Genomic DNA, 22,650 nt, shown 5'->3' with positions numbered 1-22,650 from the left:
GACCAAATGAGTTCGTTTGAATTGTCAAAGACAGCAGCTTTTCATAACTATGTGTAGCAAGCAGAAAAAAAGCTGCAAATAAAGAGAGAGTCAAAATTTTATTCAGCAAAGGATATGTACAGTACAGGGGTGTTTGAGGAAGATCTGCCACAAACCTCAGGAAGAAATCAAATGGCAGAGATCTCCACATTTGTAATCCACTTGTGTGCAAATGCACTGAGTTAGCAAGTTGGAAGTTGACAATACAGAGACATTTTTTTACTGAACTGTGCATTCAAGGTTCAAGGTTACTTTATTTCTCAGACCAAACATTGTCAGGAATGAAATTCCATTTCCCTCTCATCCACGGTGCAATAAAAGCAAACAATAAAAACAGTACATTTTCAAAAGAGAAAGTTTGCTTGTGGAAAGGGAATGCTTGTTCGGCACGCCTCTGACCAGCAGAGGAGTGTACAGAGGACATGCTACTAAAATCTGCATAGTAATGGCACAATGTAATAGGAAAAGCTGAGTTCATAACACAAATTACCGCATACATTTAAAACTTAGCAAACAGGGCTTCTGCTTACTGTTGACCATGTGTGCTGCAATGTTTCTGTGATGTCATTTACTGTAATTGGTCCGCATGGATCTTGTATGAGTTTCTGAAAAAATCCTGGATTAAGTGGCTGTTGTGTTGTAGTTTTGAGGCGGAGTATGTTCACCCCCCAACACAACTGCATGCAGCATATGCCAGCGTTGCTAGTGTAGTAGTGGCTCCTGAATTTGTTCCAGGAGGTGAGAATGTGGATACAAGCTTCCCAGATCATTTTCAGATGTGATTGGATCTGAATACATCCTGGAAGGTGTTCAGACTTTGCATCTCTGACCCCGTTTAGACCTGGCATCAAAATGCTTCCTAAGAGAGTGAAATGAGTTATGACGGAATAGCAAACAACATCACGACTGAGCAAAGCTTGGACGGTGTTGTAAAAGCAATTTAACTATCACCAGGGGTGGAAATAAAAGACTTTCTCAGTTCCAATGGCACGAGTAATCCTGCTTTCGGATCTGATTCTTTATTGATTCCCTTTTTCAATTCCAGACCTATGCAGGGTTTTAGCGTAAACACAACTGCTTTACCATCTCACTCTTCAGGTAACAAAGTCCTGGTTAGAGGCACATTATAAGGATGCAAGGAGAAAATGTCCCTTTTAAGACCGGTACTTATGAAGAAAAGGTCTGTTAGGTTCTTCAAAGCTTATTTAATTCTCATACATGAGAAACACAGGCTGGGAGTAGTCTTGCTGCAGTCTTGCAGAAGATAATGCAAGAGAAAAAAAGGACGTGATAGCCTCAGCCTTCTAACTGGTATAACACTTACCATGCAGACTGGTTTAACTGGCTCTAATATGCACATTGCTGCGTGGCTGTTTTGAGATTTCAAGCCCTTCTCTCAGTGAAAAACCCTTGAATATCATTGTACAAGGGAACACCATGTAGGGGTTTCTGACCAACACCCTCCCCAAGTGTTTGATACAAGCACTGAGGAAGTGCAGAAAATTGAGCAACATTTTCCGAATGTTGCTCCACAGGTTTTTGCATCATACCAGATGCAGAGTTTCAAAGCTATGTGGAAGCTAACAGAACTGTAGATGAGGGCAATATTGCATGTTAATGTGTCAGAGAATAACGTAAGGCAGATCTCCGTTTCGTGTATACTCATCTCTGTGTTTTGAAGACCGGTAGGCCTGTGTTTATGCGTGCTACAGCCTCTCTAACCGACTCCCCCTGGGTGGTGTCATGTTTGCTAAGAGTGGAGCTTAACTAATTTGGTTTGGCTGAATGACAGTTCGACAGTCCATTACCGTAATAGAGCTGAGATATACCAGGCATGGAGCAATGACTGATCTCTTATTTCACTTTCTTTCTTTGTGAACCATTCATCACAATTGTTTATTTGAATAATATATATATATATATATTGGGTAGAAGTCAGGTGCAGACTCATTATAGATGTTATGTTTGCCTAATTTTGAACCTCAGCATGAACCCAGTGACCTTTCTCCTGACTCCTCTGTAATACTAGTTTGCTGTTGATTTAAAACCAGTTACCTGACTCGTGCTGACCACAGAAGAAGAGATGTTACTTAACCCTTTTGACTGAACTAAACTGGCATACTCCTTTTACTAAAACAGTCCAAAGCAAGTGATCATCACCGCTGGGTTAATCGGGGAGCACTGACCTTTGACTTGTGCCTCACTTCTGAGAACCCATGACATCACTGCTGACCGGCTCAGTTGCCACTCATTTTCCAGATTTAGCGCACCACAGTATTTAAAATGATCTTAGAGCTTCATTGAAATTTCTCCACCATGTTTCACGGCCTCTGTGAGTCTGTGACAGCCGTTTCCTTTACCGACGCATCAGCAGTCCAACAGGAGCTCTGATGCAGATATAAAAAGACTGTCCTGGGTCTGGTCGGTTAAATGAACATCATCAGTCTCGTTTAGATTATGTTCATCCAAATGTGTGTGTGAGACAGCACATAAATGAGGAAATATCATTTAAAAAAATAAAAATAAAAAAGCTTTTGTAGCTAAACTAATATTCATTTATCACTGCAGCCAGCTGTCCCCTCCAGGGAAATCTGTAAACGCTTATTATCCCAGGAAATTAAGTCATGTGAATTAAAACCAGCCTGTGCATCGTGGTCTCTTGGGTATTAGGTAACGTTATATTCCTCTGTACTCGAGGACAACATGGTGCAGATGATGACCTCCCAGCCACACCAGCTATAGTGCATCCATTAAAGTAAAACTGACGCAAATAAAATGAAAAAACATACTTTGATTCAGTGGGTACTGCATGACTTTTTAACTAGAAAATCGAGTTCATCTTAATTTAGTCCAGTCAGTAATAATAATAAGTGGGTAGTTATTTGGCTATAGCCAACTAAATAATCCCCTTTCTCCTGGTTTTTTGGTCTGTAAAGGAAACTATTATGAATGCACATGTAACAGGACTAGTCTCAAAAATCCACCTTTCTCAGGCCATAATTTAGCGCTGTCTTGTTGGTAAACGCTGACTTTACATTTTTACATCACAACAGTCGGTGCATATACATGACACGGTAATTTGATTACAGTAGTCCGACTGAAATGTAGAGATCTGAGTCTGAAATTAAACTTCTAACTTTACAGAGTTTCTCGTAACACGCCTGGATAATGTGGAGTAATTCATGATGGACACGTCTTAAATTAGTTTTCCTCTTTTCACCATTTTTGACGGAAATGATGGATCATTTATCAATAAAACTCAAACAAATTTAAGCATTAAAGCAGTGGTCTTATTTAAGAATTGTTGTGTTTTCAATTAATTAAATGTGAGTTTTATACAGACTTTTTTTTTTTTCGTTGTCCTGTGATATGTTTTTGAAAACATCCTTCGCTCTCCCAGGCTTTAACTGTTTGTGCAGCTGCTCTAAATCATAGATATGCCACACAGCCGTCTTGACACGCTGCTTTCCAAAGTACACAACCTGCCAGCCTGTTAATCTCTATATTGCTCATCTTTTATTTGTCCTGATGCTTTTATATCCCCTCATAATCACAGATTCTGTGTTCCCTTCTCTCTCACTTCTGCTTGTCGTGTTGGAACAGCAGTGTGAATGTTTTGTTATTTCATTAGGGCCTGAGTACAATGGTGCAAGGTCCCTATTGTATCTATAGTGTTTATTATTATTATTATTATTATTATTATTATTATTATTATTAAGGCACAAGGGTGCGAAGACCCTACTGTATCCGTAGTGTTTATTAGTGTTATTAACATTAGTATTATTATTGTTATTAGGGCCCGAGAACTGAGGATGCGAGAACCTATTGTATCTGTAATGTTTATTATTATTATTACTGTTGTTGTTGTTGTTATTCTTTCCCTAAATTAATTGCCTTTTTGGAGTCCTTAACATGCTCGAAAACAAATTTTGCACACGGGTCAAAGACGTGACGCTTACTTTTTCTGTCCGATGGAACTTTCTACCTAATAATAAACATAAAAATGAATAAAAAATATAACATGTATGTCTAATACGTTCCTTCTACATGTGCCCACTCTTATTTTATTTAAACATGTTGGTTATTGGTCATTTTCTGCCATCTGAAGTGTGAAAACATCATGTGGGGTGACCGTCCGGCCTTGACTTCTGTTTGGACAACTGGTTTTAAATCACATTAAAACAATTTAAAAATAATGCTTGCCCTATTGGGCATACTTTCAAACTTGTTTTAGATTTATTGACAAAGTTATGGAACATTTGTACACACATTTCAATCATAATACACAAACTAATCTTGTCCGAATATGTTCATTGTCTGAATTATCATCTGGGGTGACCATGAAAAAAATACAATTGAGGGACTTTTATATTGACAATCATCTCAAAGAGGATGTTGCATCAGCCAGTTACTCTATGAGGGTCCCAGAGAGACAACCTGCAGGTCAGTAGTCTCTCTCTCCTTTACAAATAAATCCTCTTTCTAACTGCTGCAGTGTATACGTCACATTTTGATATCATGTGGGGTGACCACCCTATTCATTTTGAGATAAATGGTCGCCCCAAATGACGGTTTAAAGGTTTAAAAACACTAAAATACCTTTGTTTGAAGTTTTCACATACATGTATGTGTACACTACATTTCAAATGTTTGGAAAATGGCCAAAAATATCTTTATTTTAAGTATTTTAAAAATGGGCTACTCAAAGGCCTTATACGTCTTTGACCCACACACTTCAGGTGTAAAATTGCGTATTTAATGGGTGACGGGCATGGGTGTACAAAAATGGGCTCGATAGCGCCACCCTATTCATGTATTTTGACGAGCCCCACAACATGCTTTGACCTACAGCAATTAAATGTATGTGTGTATTGTATCAGACTAAGACCTACAAAAAAGTCTCTTGGACCCATGCTCTAACTCAGACAGCATTTTGAACAGAATATGTTTGCTCATTTCCAGGCCTCGTACTTTAACAAACTCCTCCTATGGCCCTTTTGCACTAGTCTCACTTCACCTCGGTTCTACCCGTTTTGCCCTTTTGCACTAGGGCTGAGACGGGTAGAGCCGCTCCAAGCCGATACATTTTTCCGTAACCATTCTAGCGAGGTTCTATCAGGGCTGAGCCGGGACTATTTTTGAGGTCACCACCCTCCTCGCCACCGATTAATCGGGGGGCGGGGCCGTCATCAAACTACAGGCCCCTGATTGGTCGGGGGCCTGTAGTTTGAAAAAAAAACGTTTGAATCAGGAAGAGGGAGTCAGCGTGAGGCGGCTCTCGGCGATTTTATTATACAGCACAAACGTCTGTTTGGTGATCCAACTCTGAGGTGCAGATGTTCATAAACCTGGTGGCTGTCGAGAAAATTAAAAAAGGGATGTAGACGGGCTGTTTTTTTCTCAGCCGCTCGCGGCTCCAGCTGATTTCTCATCTGCGCCGACACAAACAAAGGTGTTGCGCAATCGAGTACGTCACAGCAGATTCACCCCACCCCCCCCACTTCTCATCTGGCTGTGCAAAAACACACGGGTGGAGCCGCATCGAGCCGCGCCGGGCTGAGCCGAGACTAGTGGAAAAGTGGCACTAGAGATTTGATCAGATTGTCTCAAAACTTTGTACAATGTAGACACATGGCTGACGCTAAATTGCAAAGCTTTTAAGTTTTTACCAGAGGGCTTGACCGTAATGTAATTGGGTTTAACTCACCCATACATTCTTGGATCTGGTCCACATATGATGTGTATGATTGTAGTCTGAGCCTGAAAACATCTACGGTGGAATATTCAGGAGTGTGGGTGGAGGGCAAAGTCTGATGTCTCACCATGAACATAAATGTTGTTCTAACCTGCACACGGGGTGGTGTGTCGAGCTGGCATTGCGATTTACTCACCTGTGAGGGTACCCTTAATTGCACACTTAATTGCAAACACTATAGCGGCCATTGTGTTTGTGTTTTTGGTTTGTTTGTTTGTTTATTTTGGTCATCCAAAAAAAATGTCATTACATCGGTGCAACCATCGTCATACAGCACACATGGGGAAAACAGTAAAACCAGATGCATCCATGTTTTTGTAGTATCAGTACTATATATATTAACTGTACAGCAATGTATAGCAATGTATGAATGTGTTTACCCATACATGCACAACCACAAACATACTCTCATGCACACACACATTACATATATTCACTCATCCAAACACTTCACACTCTCTTGTGTACACATGCATGCACACACACACACACACACACACACACACACACACACACACACACACACACACAGTGCAATAATACATCTGTTACACTATCATATAATATCTGGTGGGTGCAAAGAAGCAAACAATAGCCCAGTAATAATAGTTACACTATGAAATTTGGTGTCAATGAATTTGATTGCATTACAATATATCCCATTACAGTATATTTTTATACCCGTTGATAGTCTTAATTTAAATTTTCTTTTTTAATGTATGGATCGAACTACACATTCTTAAAGGGAACCCTGGCTATTAAGACATGTAGGTCTTAAAAGATAAATGTTGGTATCAATTATAACAATGTGATATAAAAAACCTTTTTGATGTCTTCGTTTTTATAAAATTTGAAAATATAATTTAACTCCTAGGTCGCCATTGTTGTTTACACCGCAATGCACTCTGGGTAGTGACGTCAGTCGGTTGCACCTGCTGGCCCCCGTACACTGTTTTGACTGTTCAACGAGATAATCCAGAGGATAAACATGTCATCTGTTCAGCCATTTCAATTTGAACCCGAGCACAAGGTCAATGAGGAAGACAACACTGAAAACATATCTCAAAACGAGCCAAATGAAGACCAAGAAAGACGGGATGAGGCGAGAGTGGGACAAAATCGATGGTGTCTGTGCAGCAACTGCGTCTCGATGCCAACAGAGAAGGAGAGCGTTTGTTGTCAAGAGCTCATGTTTTTGTCAGTAGCTGTTCACTTTAAGCTACTGTGTGATAAAACGTATTCCAATATCAATCTCGTAATAGGCACAGAAACAGTCTGTCCAATGATCTATACGGCTAATTTCAGGGTCCCACTCGGCCTGAATATTCCACTATCCATTAGGTAGAGGATAGATTGGTTGGCTATTTAGAGTTAAATAAGTATTTCAAGATCTTTTTTCCTCAAACAAAACTTTGCAGTGACAAATTGGATAACGTGCGCATGGCGCACTGCAGATATGGTGACATTATTATGCGCACCTCCACACAGATGCAAACATAAACATTATGGTGTCGGCGCACCAGAAACACACATGAAAACACAGCTAAACATTAAGGTGACAGCGCACCTACAAAAAAGTAAAAAAGAAAAAAGTACAGCACCATAAAGCATGAACTATAAAAACACCATAAAAGCACCATAAGACTCAGATAAGCTAACCGACCACGTTTCAACTAGCAGATAGCCTATGCTACAATAAAAACCCCAGCCAGATGTGGCATCATTAAATTAAATAAAGATGTTCTTGCCTATTTGAAGCGAAGTCTGCGCCTCCCGTTTCGTTAAACTCCCGGGCAAGTCCAGCCTCTGGTCTGTCATGGTAACATCAAACGGTGGACCCAGCACGTAACAAAAATAAATCCTTCAAAAAAAGGGTGCGTACAGGATTCCGGCTGGCGGCGCCACTGCATTATATACAGTTTAATGCACTGATAAGATGCGCACGACTTTGATCATTTTTGCAGATCTCCCGTGCACAGCACACGAGAACTTTGAGCCAGTTTGCCTCAACCGAGAAGTCTTATGGGCTCCCTCGTCAGCCTCCACGGCCAGGAGAGTGCTGCTCATCTATGTTTTAGATACCTGTCGCAGTTAAACAAATGCGGCTTATCTTCCCAGAGCAACCGAACTACGTCATCGCCCCCAGAATGCATTGCGCAGGTAAAACATGGCGCCTCCCGCAGGTCAAAATATGTAATAAACATTGTAGATTTTTAAAGCAATTACATTATTTTATGTGTTTCTAACAACATATTTTAGTATAAGAGAACAATTGTGGCTTATTAGGGCCTACAAGTCTTAATAACCGGGGTTCCTTTTAAGTCCTTTTCGCAACAATTCCATAGTTTTACACCATTTACTGAAGTACAATGTTCTTTTGACTTTGTTCTTGCCTTTTGGTTTTTGAACGAACCAGCATTTCTCAGTTCATATTAGTTGTCCTGGATTTTGAACAGCTCCTGGATACTGCGTGGAAGGAGATTGGTGTGAGCTTTGAATGGGACCAATAAGGTTTGCAGCTTGACTATATCCCAGAATTTGAGAGTATTTAAATTTATAAAAAGAGCGTTGGTGCGCTCATGGAACGCTTTTCTCTTATATTATTCGTTTCTGTAATATAAAAATTGGTTTTAGATGGGTCTTGTATGTGTTTCCCCACATCTCCACACAGTAAGACATCTATGGAACTACAAGGGGAAATACAAGAGGTTGAGTGACTTTGAGTTAAAAAATTATTTTGATTTATTTACAATTGCAAAGGTTCTAGACATTTTCTTTTTTACATAATTAATGTTATTTCCATTTTAATTTATGATCAATGAGTGTTCCAAGGTATTTGTATTATGTTACTCTTTCAATCGGAATATTGTTAATTTTGATAGAAATTTCTTAATTGATCTTTCGGTTTCCAAATATTAAAAGCTTGGTCTTAAATTTAGGGAAAGTTTATTGGTGTCAAACCACTTTTTCATAAAATCCATCCCCCCTTCCACTGTTCTCAGGAGCTGCTCCAGATTTATACCATGGCAAAGCAAACTGGTGTCATCTGCAAATAGGATGCATTTAAAGAACCTTGATACATTAATAATATCATTAATATATAGTATAAAAAGTTTGGGCCCCAGAACTGACCCTTGAGGGACTCCACATTTTATTTTCAATTTGATTTTTTTTGACCGAGTTAACAAAATAAAATACTCTGATGTATCACCATGTTACAATAGGTATCGTGATACCTTTTGTATCGTGATACCTATTGTATTGTGATACGTATCGTTATACGTATTGTATCAGGATACATGTTTACACACATGTATGAGATTCTTGCCAATGCACAACCCTTGCGTTAATGCGATGTGGCTGTTTGAGTGTCCCGTAGCGCCTTAACTGCTTGTCTAGCGGCTCGAGTTTCACAGAGTCTCCATCGAAAGACCCAAAACAGGGCAGGATTTAGTAGAGGAGTCGGGATTTCTTTTATAAAAATTATGTGGTATCAGGTGGTTCGTACAAGTACAGTAAATACTTACCCTTATTTTCAGCTGTGATCGGATTCGTGTCGTAGTTCCAGTTATTATGATCCCGACCTTCATCATAGTTCTCCTACTTGTGTATGTGTATATGCTGTCAGCATTTTCATAAAACTTCATTAGACTCAGCAAGCTGAGAAATGACTAACACTGCTCCAACATGTGATCCGTCTCTCACTGTGGGATTAAACTGATTAGACTCGATCCTCTCTTGTTCTTTCCCGGTTTAAACTCTTTGTCTTCATGAAGTCTGCAGATGTTTGTGCAGCAGTGAGGTTGCGATTAGGTGGATTATCCTCTACAAACATGCAGTGAGCACCAACATAAATTGTTCCTTGGCAGGGGGATTAGATGCGTGATGCGCTGCCCGTAGCAACTCTTCTTTTTCTCAGCGGTTACTGAAGTGGTTCTAAAGTAGCTGTATAACAACAATAATGACATTATTTAAACAATCTGATTTTTGTCCGCGATACTCTGGGGAATGCTCCATGAAGCTGTTGCTTACTTTGGGGATCTGAACTAAAGTTTCAGCTTTATAGCTTCATAGGGGTGGCTTTTTAAACAACAGCATGGAAATGCTTTCAGTAATTCCCCATTCCTCTTGAGTATTGAGTCCTGGAGTATAAATACTTCAGTGTTCACCTGGACAGCAGTCTGGACTGGAGATACAACACTGATGCTGTTTGTAAGAAGAATCAGAGCAGACTTTACTTCTTGAGAAGATGATGTTGCATATCTTCTATAAGTCTGTTTTGGAGAGTACAGTCCTATCTGTCCTCTGACTTGACTTAAAACAAACCAATAAATAAGTCTGACTACCGAAAGCTGGAACCATCCATTTCCATTACTCTTTACACAATTACACATTTTGCAAAACAAAAGCACACAGAGGTACTGCTGCAGGGGTCAGTGTTTTCATTCAATGGTGTTTTTATTTTTACAACTGTCCTAGTTTTCTCCTCGTATTTTCTTCTGCCAGACTTTTCTTCAAAACAATGAAAAAGTAGATCTTGACTTTTAAGAAAATGAAAAAAAAAACATCTTCAAGTTTTGGACAAAAAAGCCCTCATGTAATGCAATGATGCATAACAATAAAGTGTTACAGCACAACTGCATCGTATTAATGAGGCCAAAAACACCTGGAATCTAGATTTTGATGACTTTAGGCTGATATCCAGCGCTGCCAGAGATGGGCAAATGCAAAATAAAGTGTTTCCATTACACATTTGCGATAAACTGGATTATTATTAACTGAATTATTATTATTGACACCTCCTAAAATGAAAAAAAATTACATCTCATGAAGGTGTAAAAGGGTTTTTGCGATATTTGGCATACGTTTCCATTACATACCGTATAACATACAGTGGGGCAAAAAAGAATTGTCTGCCACCAATTGTGCAAGTTCTCCTACTTAAAAAGATTAAAGTAGCCTGAAACAATAGAAACACAAACCTCTCACTCCGTGCTCCTTAGTTTAAACAGATCAACACAACTCTGCTAGGAGAGACTTGATTAAAGCAACCGACTGGGAAACGTCTTCAAATAAGCCTCGCTGTGATTTGGGTTTACAGGACTCTTAAAGTTAATTGTTTTGTTTGATGACGGAGTGCTGGTTTTGCTCAGCAAATTGTTCTTGGTCTGAATGACACAGATTATCATTTTTAAAGGCAATGAATGGCATGGAGGATGGCTGGCATCCAGGCTGGAGTGGAAGTGTTTTATTTTTTTACGGTTCCAGTTTATTAAAAAGGGACACACCTCCCACTCTCTCTGCATACAGCACACAAAGCTCAAACATTAACATAAAATCAGTCATACTAGTCTTATGATTTGGCATTTTTAGTGTGGAAACGAGCATTTGTCTAACATGAATAAATTATACACACTTGATTATTTCCACAGTATTCTTGCAATTCAGAAATATAGTATTATTGTATTAAAAATGTCTCTCAAATTCTAAAAATGTGTCCTTGATATTTTGCCAGTGTTGGAAAACGATTCTTTAGCTTAGAGAGAGGTTTGTGTGGAACGACGCTGCCAAACTCTACCATTCTCTTGGATTGTTTCCTCACTCCTTGATAGTTGAATCATAATGACTGTCCGAGTATGAAGAGTAAGCAGAACACTCAGTTCTGATCACACAATGGAGGAGGAGACTGTTCAGTAGTGATGATGGTGTGATGATATGTATGTTTTTTTTTTTGTGTTTTTTTTTGCCTACTTTTTTTTGATAATCCATGTTAGTGATGAAGGTTGTTTTTGTACTAGGATGCGTTTTTAAGTTTTGTTAGTATGAGCAAGTTGTTAAATTACCTACCTATTTAAATTATAACATTTTAAAGCCTGAATTCTGTATAAATATGAATCATATCTTTTGTGAGGTTAGTGGGAGCTTTCCTAAGTCTAAAAGTGCAACTCGGGTTTCATAATACAGTCCAACCAGCTCTGTAGCAACTCACTGTTCAATGACTTCAGCAATCGCAAGATCCTGTGTGTAATTTAAGCTTCATAGATTTTTTTTTTTAAATTAGTTCATGAGATATTGACATGCACATGTTGGGAGCTACCCTGGTGGATAAGACGTAATGAAATTTGGTGTCCAAACAAAGAATTCTGTACTCCGACCTCCACAATACCAAGTTTAAAGTTTAGTTAATGGCATCACCAGACATGAATCAGAAAAGCAACTTTGGACCACAAGTGCAAATTTAATTAGTGTGTCTCTTTGCATTGCTTAAAAGAAACAAAAGATAAATTAAAAAAAAAAGTCATTTTTAGACCTAGACGTTTTAAGGCTCAGATTATTGACAATACAACATGGCGATGATGGGTTTGTTGGATCTAGTTGCTCATTTATGAGCTCAAATGTGTTTTATAACGGCAGCCCCAGTGATGGATTTGTTTAATGTAGGTTGCATAGCTTCTGCGTCTCACGAGGATTGACTTTATGAAGTTTCATAAAGGGCAGTTATTTTCAGTGGCATACATTGACCGCTGAAATCTGATTTATTATTTATTATTCAACAAGTAAAACGCCATTGGACAGCTGTGTTTCAGTGTTTTTCTTTTTACTTCACTGAGTATTAAAATACCATAAAAATGACTGGAGGCCTTTTGCAAGATATTATTTACTCATCCACAACAGCTTTATTTAAACCAACTCCAGGAAAAGACTAGAAACGTTTTTTAAAAATTAGCTTGAGCTGAAAAAAGGAGAGTCGGACATGTAAACAGTGACTCTGCTGGCACGCTTAACCACCATTATACACCCAAAACCACACTCAGGATGTTTAAAAAAAAAACAGTTCTGCTCTTTTTTAAATGATGTTGATACTACCTTAGATGAGCTATGAAACATTTTTTGATAAGTAATTTAATCTGTAATGCAGAAGCAGTGTCTTTGTAGAAAAAAAGTACCTGTTATTCCTTCCCTGGGAGTTCAAGAGGAAATTAAAGGTTAGGTGCTGCTAACCAATGTGCTTGATTAATTGATCGCCAGCAGTTTTATCCACTGGTGATGAGACAATGGCTGAGTATCAGCTACAAAAGTACCTCAGTTTGCACATCTGAACGTTTCAGCACCATAGAACTGAAGTTATACCTTTTTTAAATTAAACAAAATAAAAATCGATTAATTTAATCTTACCCTGCGGTGTATGACCAGTCTGGATCCCTGATGCTGTCATCTGTTATGACGGTCATGAGGCTTCTCCTGCTTGAACTGTGATCTGTAAACCCTCGCCTCCAGTTTAACCTTATTGATGTATCTACTTTTAGATTATGTTCATATCCCGCCATGGCATATTTAAAGGGGACATATTATGGCATTTAATGTATATTTTAAACAGGCCTTGAATGTCTTAAAAACAATCTAAAGCTTGTTTTTTCTACATAAATCAGAAATTCAGTCTCTGGGCCATGTTTTTATTTTTTCCACTTCTAAAGCCTTTTTCTTTGATTCATTTTCAGGGCGGGGGGGGCTATGATAATGAGGCTCTGTGCTGATTGGCTGCTTGAATGACGTGTAGCAGGGGAGGAGACAAAGCGTTGCTCCGGGCAGAAGAGCAGCAGCTGCGTAGCAAAGCGTGTCCACGGTTCTGCGTTAAATCGACACGTACCCTATGCCGTAGGCTCTGCGTTGGTGTAACGCGGAACCATAAATCAGCCTTTAGTCACCTCGTCTTCAAACAGGAAGATTGAATTTAATTCTAAACAATTACACCACAGTTATTTACTCCGATTCCTCATCATTTCACTTCTTATGTTACAAGACAAATGAATCATGTTAACTGTAAAGAAATCACAACACTGAATTTTCACAAATGGCAACTTTATTGTTAAAATATATAAATAAAATGTATGCACTATTGCTGGCTCAAGGAAGGACCGCGCGTCTTCTGAATGTGAACAGCTCCAGGTGCTTGAAAGATCTACTTGAATAGAGCCCCGAGTCCGGGGCTCCTCGACGGTCCGGTCCGTGAGCAGCCCCCGCAGCTCCGTATGCGGCGCCGGGGCTCCGGAGCTAAGTTAAATACTTAGCCCATGCAAAGATCATACAAATATAAATAACATTAAAAAAAAGGAACATACCGCTGACTCGTGTGCAGTTACCGGGTCCGTGCTGTGGGAACTGATCCTTTTATGAGGGTAAATGTCGATGCAAAATCTAATTTCTACTCTCCCTCGCTGTTCAAACAGCCACCGCTTCTGAACAATGGCGGACGCTCGAGCCGACGGAGAGAGCTGGTTGTGGCCGTGGTTTCAGCAGCGGAGGCCGAACCTCTGCGCCTCGGGTGACGTCACCCTAGGCGCAGATTCCCATCGGCTCAAATAAAATCACGTGACACTGGGGGATTCTGTAAGGCGGGGGTCACAGACCTTGCAGAAATTCATGGTATTTTGTCCCCCTGTGCTGGCAGGGTGAGGGGAGACCACTTTATATATGTTAAAACAAGAAAAAACATGTTTTTCATAATATGTCCCCTTTAAGTCCCATTTCAATTCTCCTCCATGAAAGGTAGTCCCTTTGCGTTTAAAATGTGTCTGAAAAACCTCCAGAGCAAGGTTTCATACTAGCAATAATCATTGTAAGACTGTCAACAACACCCATAGACTGTCAGTTGTGAGTACCTTTTATAAAAGCTGGATCCGTCTGTTGGGTGATGGCAGAATGCCAAAGAGGGAAGTCAAACATTGAGTTATTCACAAGTGCCATCCATCTGGCTTCTGGGTTTGCTCCGATGTTAAAAGGTCCAATTTTAGAGCAAAAATAATTCTATTATGATTGACAGTCAGCTCCGCTAATGCCTAGCCTTTATCACTTCTTCATCCGTAATTGTCATGCTGTTTGTGCTAACCCAGCGGTTCTTGTTAAACGTCTGTCAGCAACTCCGGTGGGGTTCCGCTGAAGGAGCTGGTAGCCAAAGCTTATTTTGATTTACATGAGGTGGGGGTGTTCCCGTTGGCTTCCCGAGCAACATGGCAGAGCCCTATACGGAGAAAAACAGGCCTCAAAGGGCCAATATCAATACCCCCCTTACTTTCTACCACTAGCCCTACTCACTACCACTACCCCTAAAAATTAAGCCACAAATTTTAGGGCCCTTGAAATCTTCCCAGGGCCCTGTCCCAATACACCCACTACCCCTACTTTTCAGCACTACCCCTCAATTTGGCTTGCTACGTCACTGCGTGGTTTACGTTCGGGTACGTAAGCGACTGCGGAGTTACGTTTGCACATACGTCACACCATATCAGGAAGCCGAGAGCTAAAAGCTGTTTTAATTTCAGCTGTAGCGCTGTTAATATGCCACTTTATTAAGTTTTAATATTTTTTCAGGAGTAAAAGTAACAGTTAAGATCCCCAACCTGGGCTCAGTTTATCCAAATAACGCCTGTTAAGAAATTTGATCCGAAAATTTCGGGATGAGAACTCGGGAGCTGATTTATGGTTCCGCGTTAAATCGACGCAGAGCCTACGGCGCAGGGTACGGCGTACGGCGCGCGTTGCCGCGTAACCTACGCTGTAGGCTCTGCGTTGGTGTAACGCGGAACCATAAATCAGCCTTTATTCTGGCAAGGTTTGAAAAAGACTTCGCAACAACGGGCAAGCGAGTGATTATATACATTCACTGAGTGAATATTATGAAAGTAAAATATATATTTCTCGCTAGAAATGTAATCAAAACGCATTTTTATGCAGAAACTAACTCAAAATATTGATTTTATTTACTAAAAAATAAATGTCCGCCATGTTTTTTTTTTTTTTGATTCAGTCTGCAAATGATGACGTAAAGCATTCTGGGAAATTGTGCATCTGAAAACCCTCGCTCTGAAGGGCTAGATTGATGCCCCCTAACACTCGTTTTCCCCACTACCACTAGGTGAAAAGAGGAAATGCGACACCACTACCCTCACATGAACGTGCAAAATTTAGGGGTAGGGCTGAAAAGTAGGGGTAGTGGGTGTATTGGGACTGGGCCAAACCCTCTCCTCATCAACCAATAGGTCATGTGACGTAGTGCTCTGTCCATTGTTTTTTTTACAGTCTTATTCACAAGTAAGGAACAGAAAGGAAAACCAAAAAAGAACCTCCAGTCTCTCTGAGGTCTCAATAAGGTAGAGAAACTGCGAAACGTCTAGAGTTACATGTCAACTCCGCAGGCCTCAGTTAGTGCATTCAGCGTTAAATGCAGCACTTCTGCAGTGTTGGCAGGATAGCTCCTGGATCTAAATTTACGTTGGAAGATATCACAACACTTCATCAGAGTCCTTGGACACAGGGGACATTGGAGATGTGGCCATTGTGCACGATGCTGTTTGTTGAAAGCAAAATGCAATAAATCACCACCTCGTGCCGATGTTTGGTCCATTCCAATACCTTGTTTGGAATGGACCAAAGTCCAGACCTCAGCATGGTTGAAATGCTGTTACACGACCTCAAGAGCTACATATAAACAAGTGGCTGCAAACACAGATGAACTGAAGTAACCTAAAGAAGGGTGGCCAGAAGAATCTGATAACATCACACAGAAAACTGTTATTATAAATTAGTCCTGCTATAGAAGCTTTACCAGCTAAAATTACATAAAGCAGTAAATGTATGTGTAATTAGGGGGTGTGGATTTGTGTCTGGTGGCTAACTGTCGTCACTCCTGCTACTTGTGCTAGTGCTCATCATTGCATTGACTTTTTAATGTACAAACAAACCGCTGGGGCTGGTTGTGGGCTGGTCCAAAAGGGTCCAAATGGGCAGCTTGTGCTGACTGGGCATCATTTAAAATGCATTGGTCATTTCTGGTCTGAACTTTGGCCCAAAATCACTGAAATATTTATAAAGAACACTTCTCAAAGAAAGGAAGGAAGGGAATAGATAATATTCAACTATTCAGGTAATTTCAAAGATGCAATTCCATTAAAGTACTTGACAGTGCCGAGGGTGAAATGTGTACCTCATAGTTTATTTTTGATATTTTGTCACTGATCAGTCTGGAGGTGAGGCTTAAATAGATGTTACAGATCTCTCTGGACCTGGTTCAGACTGGTTGTCCTGAGCTGATGGAATTTTAACTTTAGTTTATCACTACCTAATGTCACTATCTGTCATTTAATATTCATTAATACTAATTAACAAAATGACAAAGTGAAAACCCGTTCCCTGCATTTGAAAGTGCGGTTACACTTGTCATCAGTGCCTGATTGTGTATAATTTGTTTGAGTCTGACAATGTTTAACTGTCTCTGCAACGATCTGAACGGTGAGTCGTGCCCCTATATAAGCAGTCATTTATTTAAGCCGGCTGAGTGATCAGGGGAACATCCCGTGTCACTGTTGGCTTTAAGACTAAAAGGATTAGCACAATCTGGTTAAGACTCTTTTCATTCTTACGATGGGCTCTGTCCACAGACTGATTTTTGACTCTTCTTTCTTGTCCTTCGTCTGATTTTTTTTTATTTTTTTTCTCGCTAATGAAAGCGCATTGAGTATAATCTGTGGGTTTAAGTTTGTTGGCACCTAAACAAAATGTCTCTTGGTCGAGATTTCACTCTGGGTCAGCCGTCGTCTTTGAATGGAATCAAGGTAAGAGAATTTGGTGGTTAACACTGCTAATTGTGTTTGAAACATCTTATATGCAAGGTTCTTCTGGCGCAGTCTATGTACAGTATAGATATATTTTTGTTAAGATGTCCTGTGTGTTTAGAAACCAAATCCAAAATCTGCATAGTCCTTTTATACCAATGGAGTATTTGAGATGGAAGTATTTTGAATATAGTAATAATTTATCATATTTATCATAACCAATTGTACTTCAATTGAACTGTTTATTGAAGATGATGTTTATTGTAGAATGCATTATTCGTGAATGCAGAATTACTACAAATTGCAGTTCATTAAATGACCACCCAATGCTGGCTCATAAAGTGAGTTTATCTCCATTTTAAAACTTTACAGTAGACTTAAATATATTTACAACAGTTGGCCGTGGTAGCTCTGTCAGAGGTGGGGTGGAGCTCAGGCAGTTCTTATTGCAGCTGTGATTGTCCTTATATGAGATGTTGCTACCGAAACAACATTTGAAACGAGGAGATATTGAATCAGAATCAATGTAGCTTTGGTTAGCATCATAGGTTAGCAAGAGCCAATGAGCTTGTGGTTAAGTTGGGCATGTTGCCTGTTGGTTCTCTTTTTGGGTTAACCAGGGCCATGTTATTTTTTCTTCTTGCTGGATACATTCCTGTTACATTTTTTGGGGAGGTGAATCAAATGCATTTTTGTGGCAGAATTTATTTGCTGTTATCAGTATTTATGATCAAACCTCATGGTCACACAGCTCTGCAGAGGTTTCTTTTGGACACTCCATTGCTTGTGTTTGCAGAGTGTTTTTCACAGAGGAAATCTCAGATGTACATCTTGAGATAGATAGATGGATAGATACTTTATTAATCCTGATGGAAATTCAATATATGCATGACTTTAAAACAGTTCTTGAAGGAGATGTCAAGGAATACATAAAGTAGATCTAGAAGCTTCTCTGCAGAGAAAATGGCATTCCTGGGTACAAGAAGAAATTGATTGTATACTTTTTTTCCCCTCTAAGTATAATAAATCTTTGTTTAGATCATTTTATTAAACTGAAGAATGAGAAGATTGCTGCGTTCGTTAGATCTTATCAACACAGGAAACTGAATTCCCAAGTGAGAGCGTTCAAAGTTCAAATGTCATTCAAAAAATGTCCAACGAGTGACTTAGAATCGAACCCCCCCGTTTGTTTAGAGTAACATAGTTGGTTGGATTTGAGCTGTGAGGCTTTCCACTCCTCTTATCCTCGTAAGTAAATGGCCAAATTCCTGGGGCAAGACAACCGGACAAGAGAGAATCGGTCTGGACTGGAATTCGGGGGAGAGTTGACGAAGACAGATGTTGGGTGACGAGGTCGGCCAGAACATGGTTTACTGTCCTACAGTGGACTCTGAGGGGAAAAAAAGGCAGATAAACATGTTCAAAAGTTCATGAATGCATCTCACACATGAGAGAGCTTCGTGACAGAAACAAATTAGATCCTTGGAAATTGATATAAATAACAAAGATGACCCAGAAAAACAGAAACAATTATTAATCTTAAGAACAGAATACAATAAATTAACAGCTGATATAGCAGCAAAAAGTTTATTGTGGCTGAACCAGGCTTTTTATGATCAGGGAGAAAAGGCTGGTAAATTATTAGCTTGGAGAATTAAAAAAATAAGATCCGAAAGAGCCATTAATGGCATAATTACACAAACAGGAGCGATGTCGAATGACCCTCAAGATATTAATAATACATTTAAGGAATATTATCAATCACTGTACAGGTCGGAATGCTCTCCCTCTCCTGTCCTTAGGGACACCTTTCTTAATCATCTCCAGTTTGAAATGCTTACAGAGGAGGTTAAAGAGGACCTGGACAGTGACATAACAGTGGAAGAGATATTGCAGGCTATCAAAGGTGTCAACTCGGGCAAAGCTCCAGGGCCAGACGGCCTGCCAATAGAGTTCTACAAAACCTTCCAGAAGCAGTTATTGATCCCGCTTTTGAATATGTTTAAGGAATCACTTAACAATGGTATCCTTCCACCAACTTTAAGACTCGCTACAATAATCCTTATCTTAAAACCCGGGAAAACACCGACTACCTGCTCCTCATACAGGCCTATTAGCCTTATGGGAGTTGACACCAAAATATTGTGTAAAGTTCTTGCTAAAAGGCTAGACCCATACATTCCTTCTTTGGTACACAGCGATCAGGCTGGGTCTGTACTGGGTCGCCAGGGATTTCATAACATTAGGAGGGTCCTCAACATAATTAATTCTCAAAATAATGCCAAGGACACGGCGCTGCTATCTTTAGATGCCAGACAGGCATTTGATAGAATCGAGTGGCCTTATTTGTTTAGTGTGTTATCAAGATATGGAATTGGGGGAAACTTTCTGAGATGGATAGAATTATTGTACACCAAACCTACAGCACGTGTTATGACAAATAATAATTTATCAAGTACAATAACTTTACAGAGGTCAACCCGTCAAGGCTGCCCTCTCTCCCCATTATTGTTTATTCTTGCCATTGAGCCCTTAGCAATGTCCATTAGAGCTGAAGCCAATCTGTCAGGTATAACAATTGGAGGCCATGAGCACAGAATATCTTTGTACGCGGACGACGTGATCCTTTTCTTGTCTGACTTATCAGAAAGTGTTCAAACGTTGTTAAACTTAATTACTAAATTTGGTCAGTTTTCTGGATACAGTATTAATAACGCAAAATCTTCCATACTCTTTTTGAATAAGGATGAAAGAATTAATCCAGTCATAAGAACACCTTTTTCCAGTGCGAGTGAGGGCTTTACCTACCTGGGAATTAGGATTACCCCCCAAATTAATACAGTGATCAAAGCAAATTATGACCCGCTGATGAGAGAGGTAAGAGACTCGCTTGAAAAATGGACAACAATGCCAATCTCATTAATTGGGAGGATCAATTTAATTAAAATGGCTATTTTGCCGAAATTCCTGTACTTGTTTCAGTCACTTCCATTATTTTTGCCAAAATCTTTTTTTAAAGAAATTAACAGGGAATTTTGTAGGTTTATTTGGAATAACAGAAAACCAAGACTCAGACTGGGGTTGCTGTACTTACCGTACGATAGGGGGGGATTACAGATGCCCAACGTACAATGGTACTATTGGGCCGCTCAGCTACGCAGCATTATGTTTTATTTTGTCGCACAATCTCCTCCAGCCTGGGTATATATTGAACAGTCGTCAATACCCAAGTTGCCATTAAGCATGTATTTGTATTCAGCAGATTTTAAAACCCTAAAAAGAATAACAACAAACCCCTTCCTTAGAAATTCTATTGACATATGGTTTAAATCACACAGGCATATTGGTGATACACCCTCCATCTCCCAATTTTCACCGATTTGGGGTAATGCGCAGTTCACTCCTGGCAGAGCAGACGGTGGATTTCAGGTCTGGGCTAACAGAGGGGTGCAAAAAATTGGAGACTTATATGATGAGGGAATTTTACTACCATTTAACGAACTCTGTCTGAAATATTCAATTCCAGGGAAACATTTTTTTAAATATTTACAACTGAAGCACTTCATCTCATCAAAACAACATCAAGCCTCATATGAGCCACCGCTGTCCTGCCTTGAGAGTGCTGTGTTAAAACATATGCATGGGAAACACCAAATTTCTGTAATGTATACAGCACTTGTCTCACATGACAAAGAATCTAGTCATGATAGGAGGAGGGCGTGGAGTTTGGACATTAAGGAGGATATAGAAGAAGCTGAGTGGATGACAGCTTGTTTAAGAGCTCAAACACAAACCATCAATACTCGTATGAAACTACTGCAGCACAAATGGCTAATGAGGACATACATAACCCCTGAAAAACTCAATAAATGGTCCCCTGGCATTCCAGATACATGTGTAAAATGTATGACTGAGAAAGGTACTTTGATCCATTGTGTATGGGAATGCCCCAAGTTAGTAGCTTTCTGGAAGACGGTTGTCCATATTCTGAGCAGAATCACAGGTATCCGGGTACCCTGTTCAGCAAAACTTTGCATATTAGGTATATATCCGGACAATTTATCTTTCAACTCTAAGTGCAGGACTCTGATCAACTTTGGCCTCCTGCAGGCCAGAAGGAGGATTGCTTTTTCCTGGAGAGAGACTGAGGTTCCATCTACACAGTCCTGGATTAGGGAGATGACAATGTGTATTACGATGGAAAAGCTGACTTATGTGATTAGAGGTAAAGCACAAGAATTCGAAAAAATATGGACACCTTTAATGGACTTTCTCAAGCAACAATAGAATATATATGTCTGTAGAACAAGTGTGACAATCTAAGTTTGTCTGTTAGACTATTGAGTGTGACATTTTTTATTTTATTTTTCTTAGTCTTTTTTTGTTTTTTTTCATTTAATTTTAATTATTTTATTTTTTCTGTCTTGTTTTCTGTCTTGTTTTATTTTTGTCTGTATGGACACGGCAGGACCTGCTTACATTTTGTTGGACAATTAATATGATACTTGCTGTTTGCTTTGTCTTTTTTGTACATTTATATTGAAATTTAATAAAAATATTGTTCAAAAAAAAAAGAGAGCTTCGTGACATGGTTTTATTGATTTGTTCCAAGAGTCATGTCTCGTACTTGTAGGAGAAAATGTAAATAAACAGCTTTTCATTGCTGATTTACTGTTGTTGCACGCCGCACTCGTCTGTAGCTCGTCGACCATAACTAGACGTGGGATTTAGATGATGTAAGAGTCTGGAGGATTGACTCTTGACTTTTACTGCACGAGTTTCCCTTTTGTGGGTTTCTAAAGAACAGTTAAGCTCAGTCGAGAGAAGCACATACTGGCATATTTTTACATGAGAACAAATGGTGTAAGATGACATCAACATTTAGAAACAAAATTGAGAACAGAAAAAAAACAAAACAGGAGTTGCTTCACCTAACGGGGAATCCAGAAACAGGCAGAACGGGCAAGTCTCCACTTTGGTAACAAACTACCTGTTTTAGCTTATTTTAGCTCAAGTTAACCTTTGACGCTAAACGTTACCTTGCATTAATTCCTTATTAAATCTGTGTGGTCATTCGAAGAACAGTACTTCAGTACCTCTGATGTCGGCTAGTCCAGCAAGGCACATCTAGGCCCTCGCTTTCAACCAACTCATGCTACTAAGATGTCGTGGTCTGGAGGTAGAAATGATAATCCCTGCTCTTGCTTTTCAGCAAGTCGAGTCAGTTTGTTTTTAAAGACTTGATAT

General features: G+C 39.5%; 1 protein-coding gene across 6 annotated transcripts in view; it reads left to right on the top strand.

Moving 5' to 3' along the window:
* The window catches only part of mast4 (microtubule associated serine/threonine kinase family member 4), a 155,253-nt gene that overhangs the window by 2,299 nt on the left and 130,304 nt on the right, over positions 1 to 22,650 (top strand). The window contains exon 1 of one of the 6 annotated variants that reach the window (XM_061733945.1): positions 17,273 to 17,403. The exons of the other annotated variants lie outside the window; for them this stretch is intronic. Coding sequence (XP_061589929.1) covers positions 17,347 to 17,403 — 57 coding nt within the window. The 5' untranslated portion in view covers positions 17,273 to 17,346. Of the gene's footprint in view, positions 1 to 17,272; positions 17,404 to 22,650 lie in introns of those variants that run through there. 6 annotated transcript variants of the gene reach the window in all.

Source organism: Cololabis saira, chromosome 11 (assembly GCF_033807715.1).
Source record: "Cololabis saira isolate AMF1-May2022 chromosome 11, fColSai1.1, whole genome shotgun sequence".
NCBI lineage: Eukaryota > Metazoa > Chordata > Actinopteri > Beloniformes > Belonidae > Cololabis > Cololabis saira.
The sequence above is the reverse complement of the archived record's forward strand: the minus strand, read 5'-3'. Positions and strand labels throughout refer to the sequence as shown.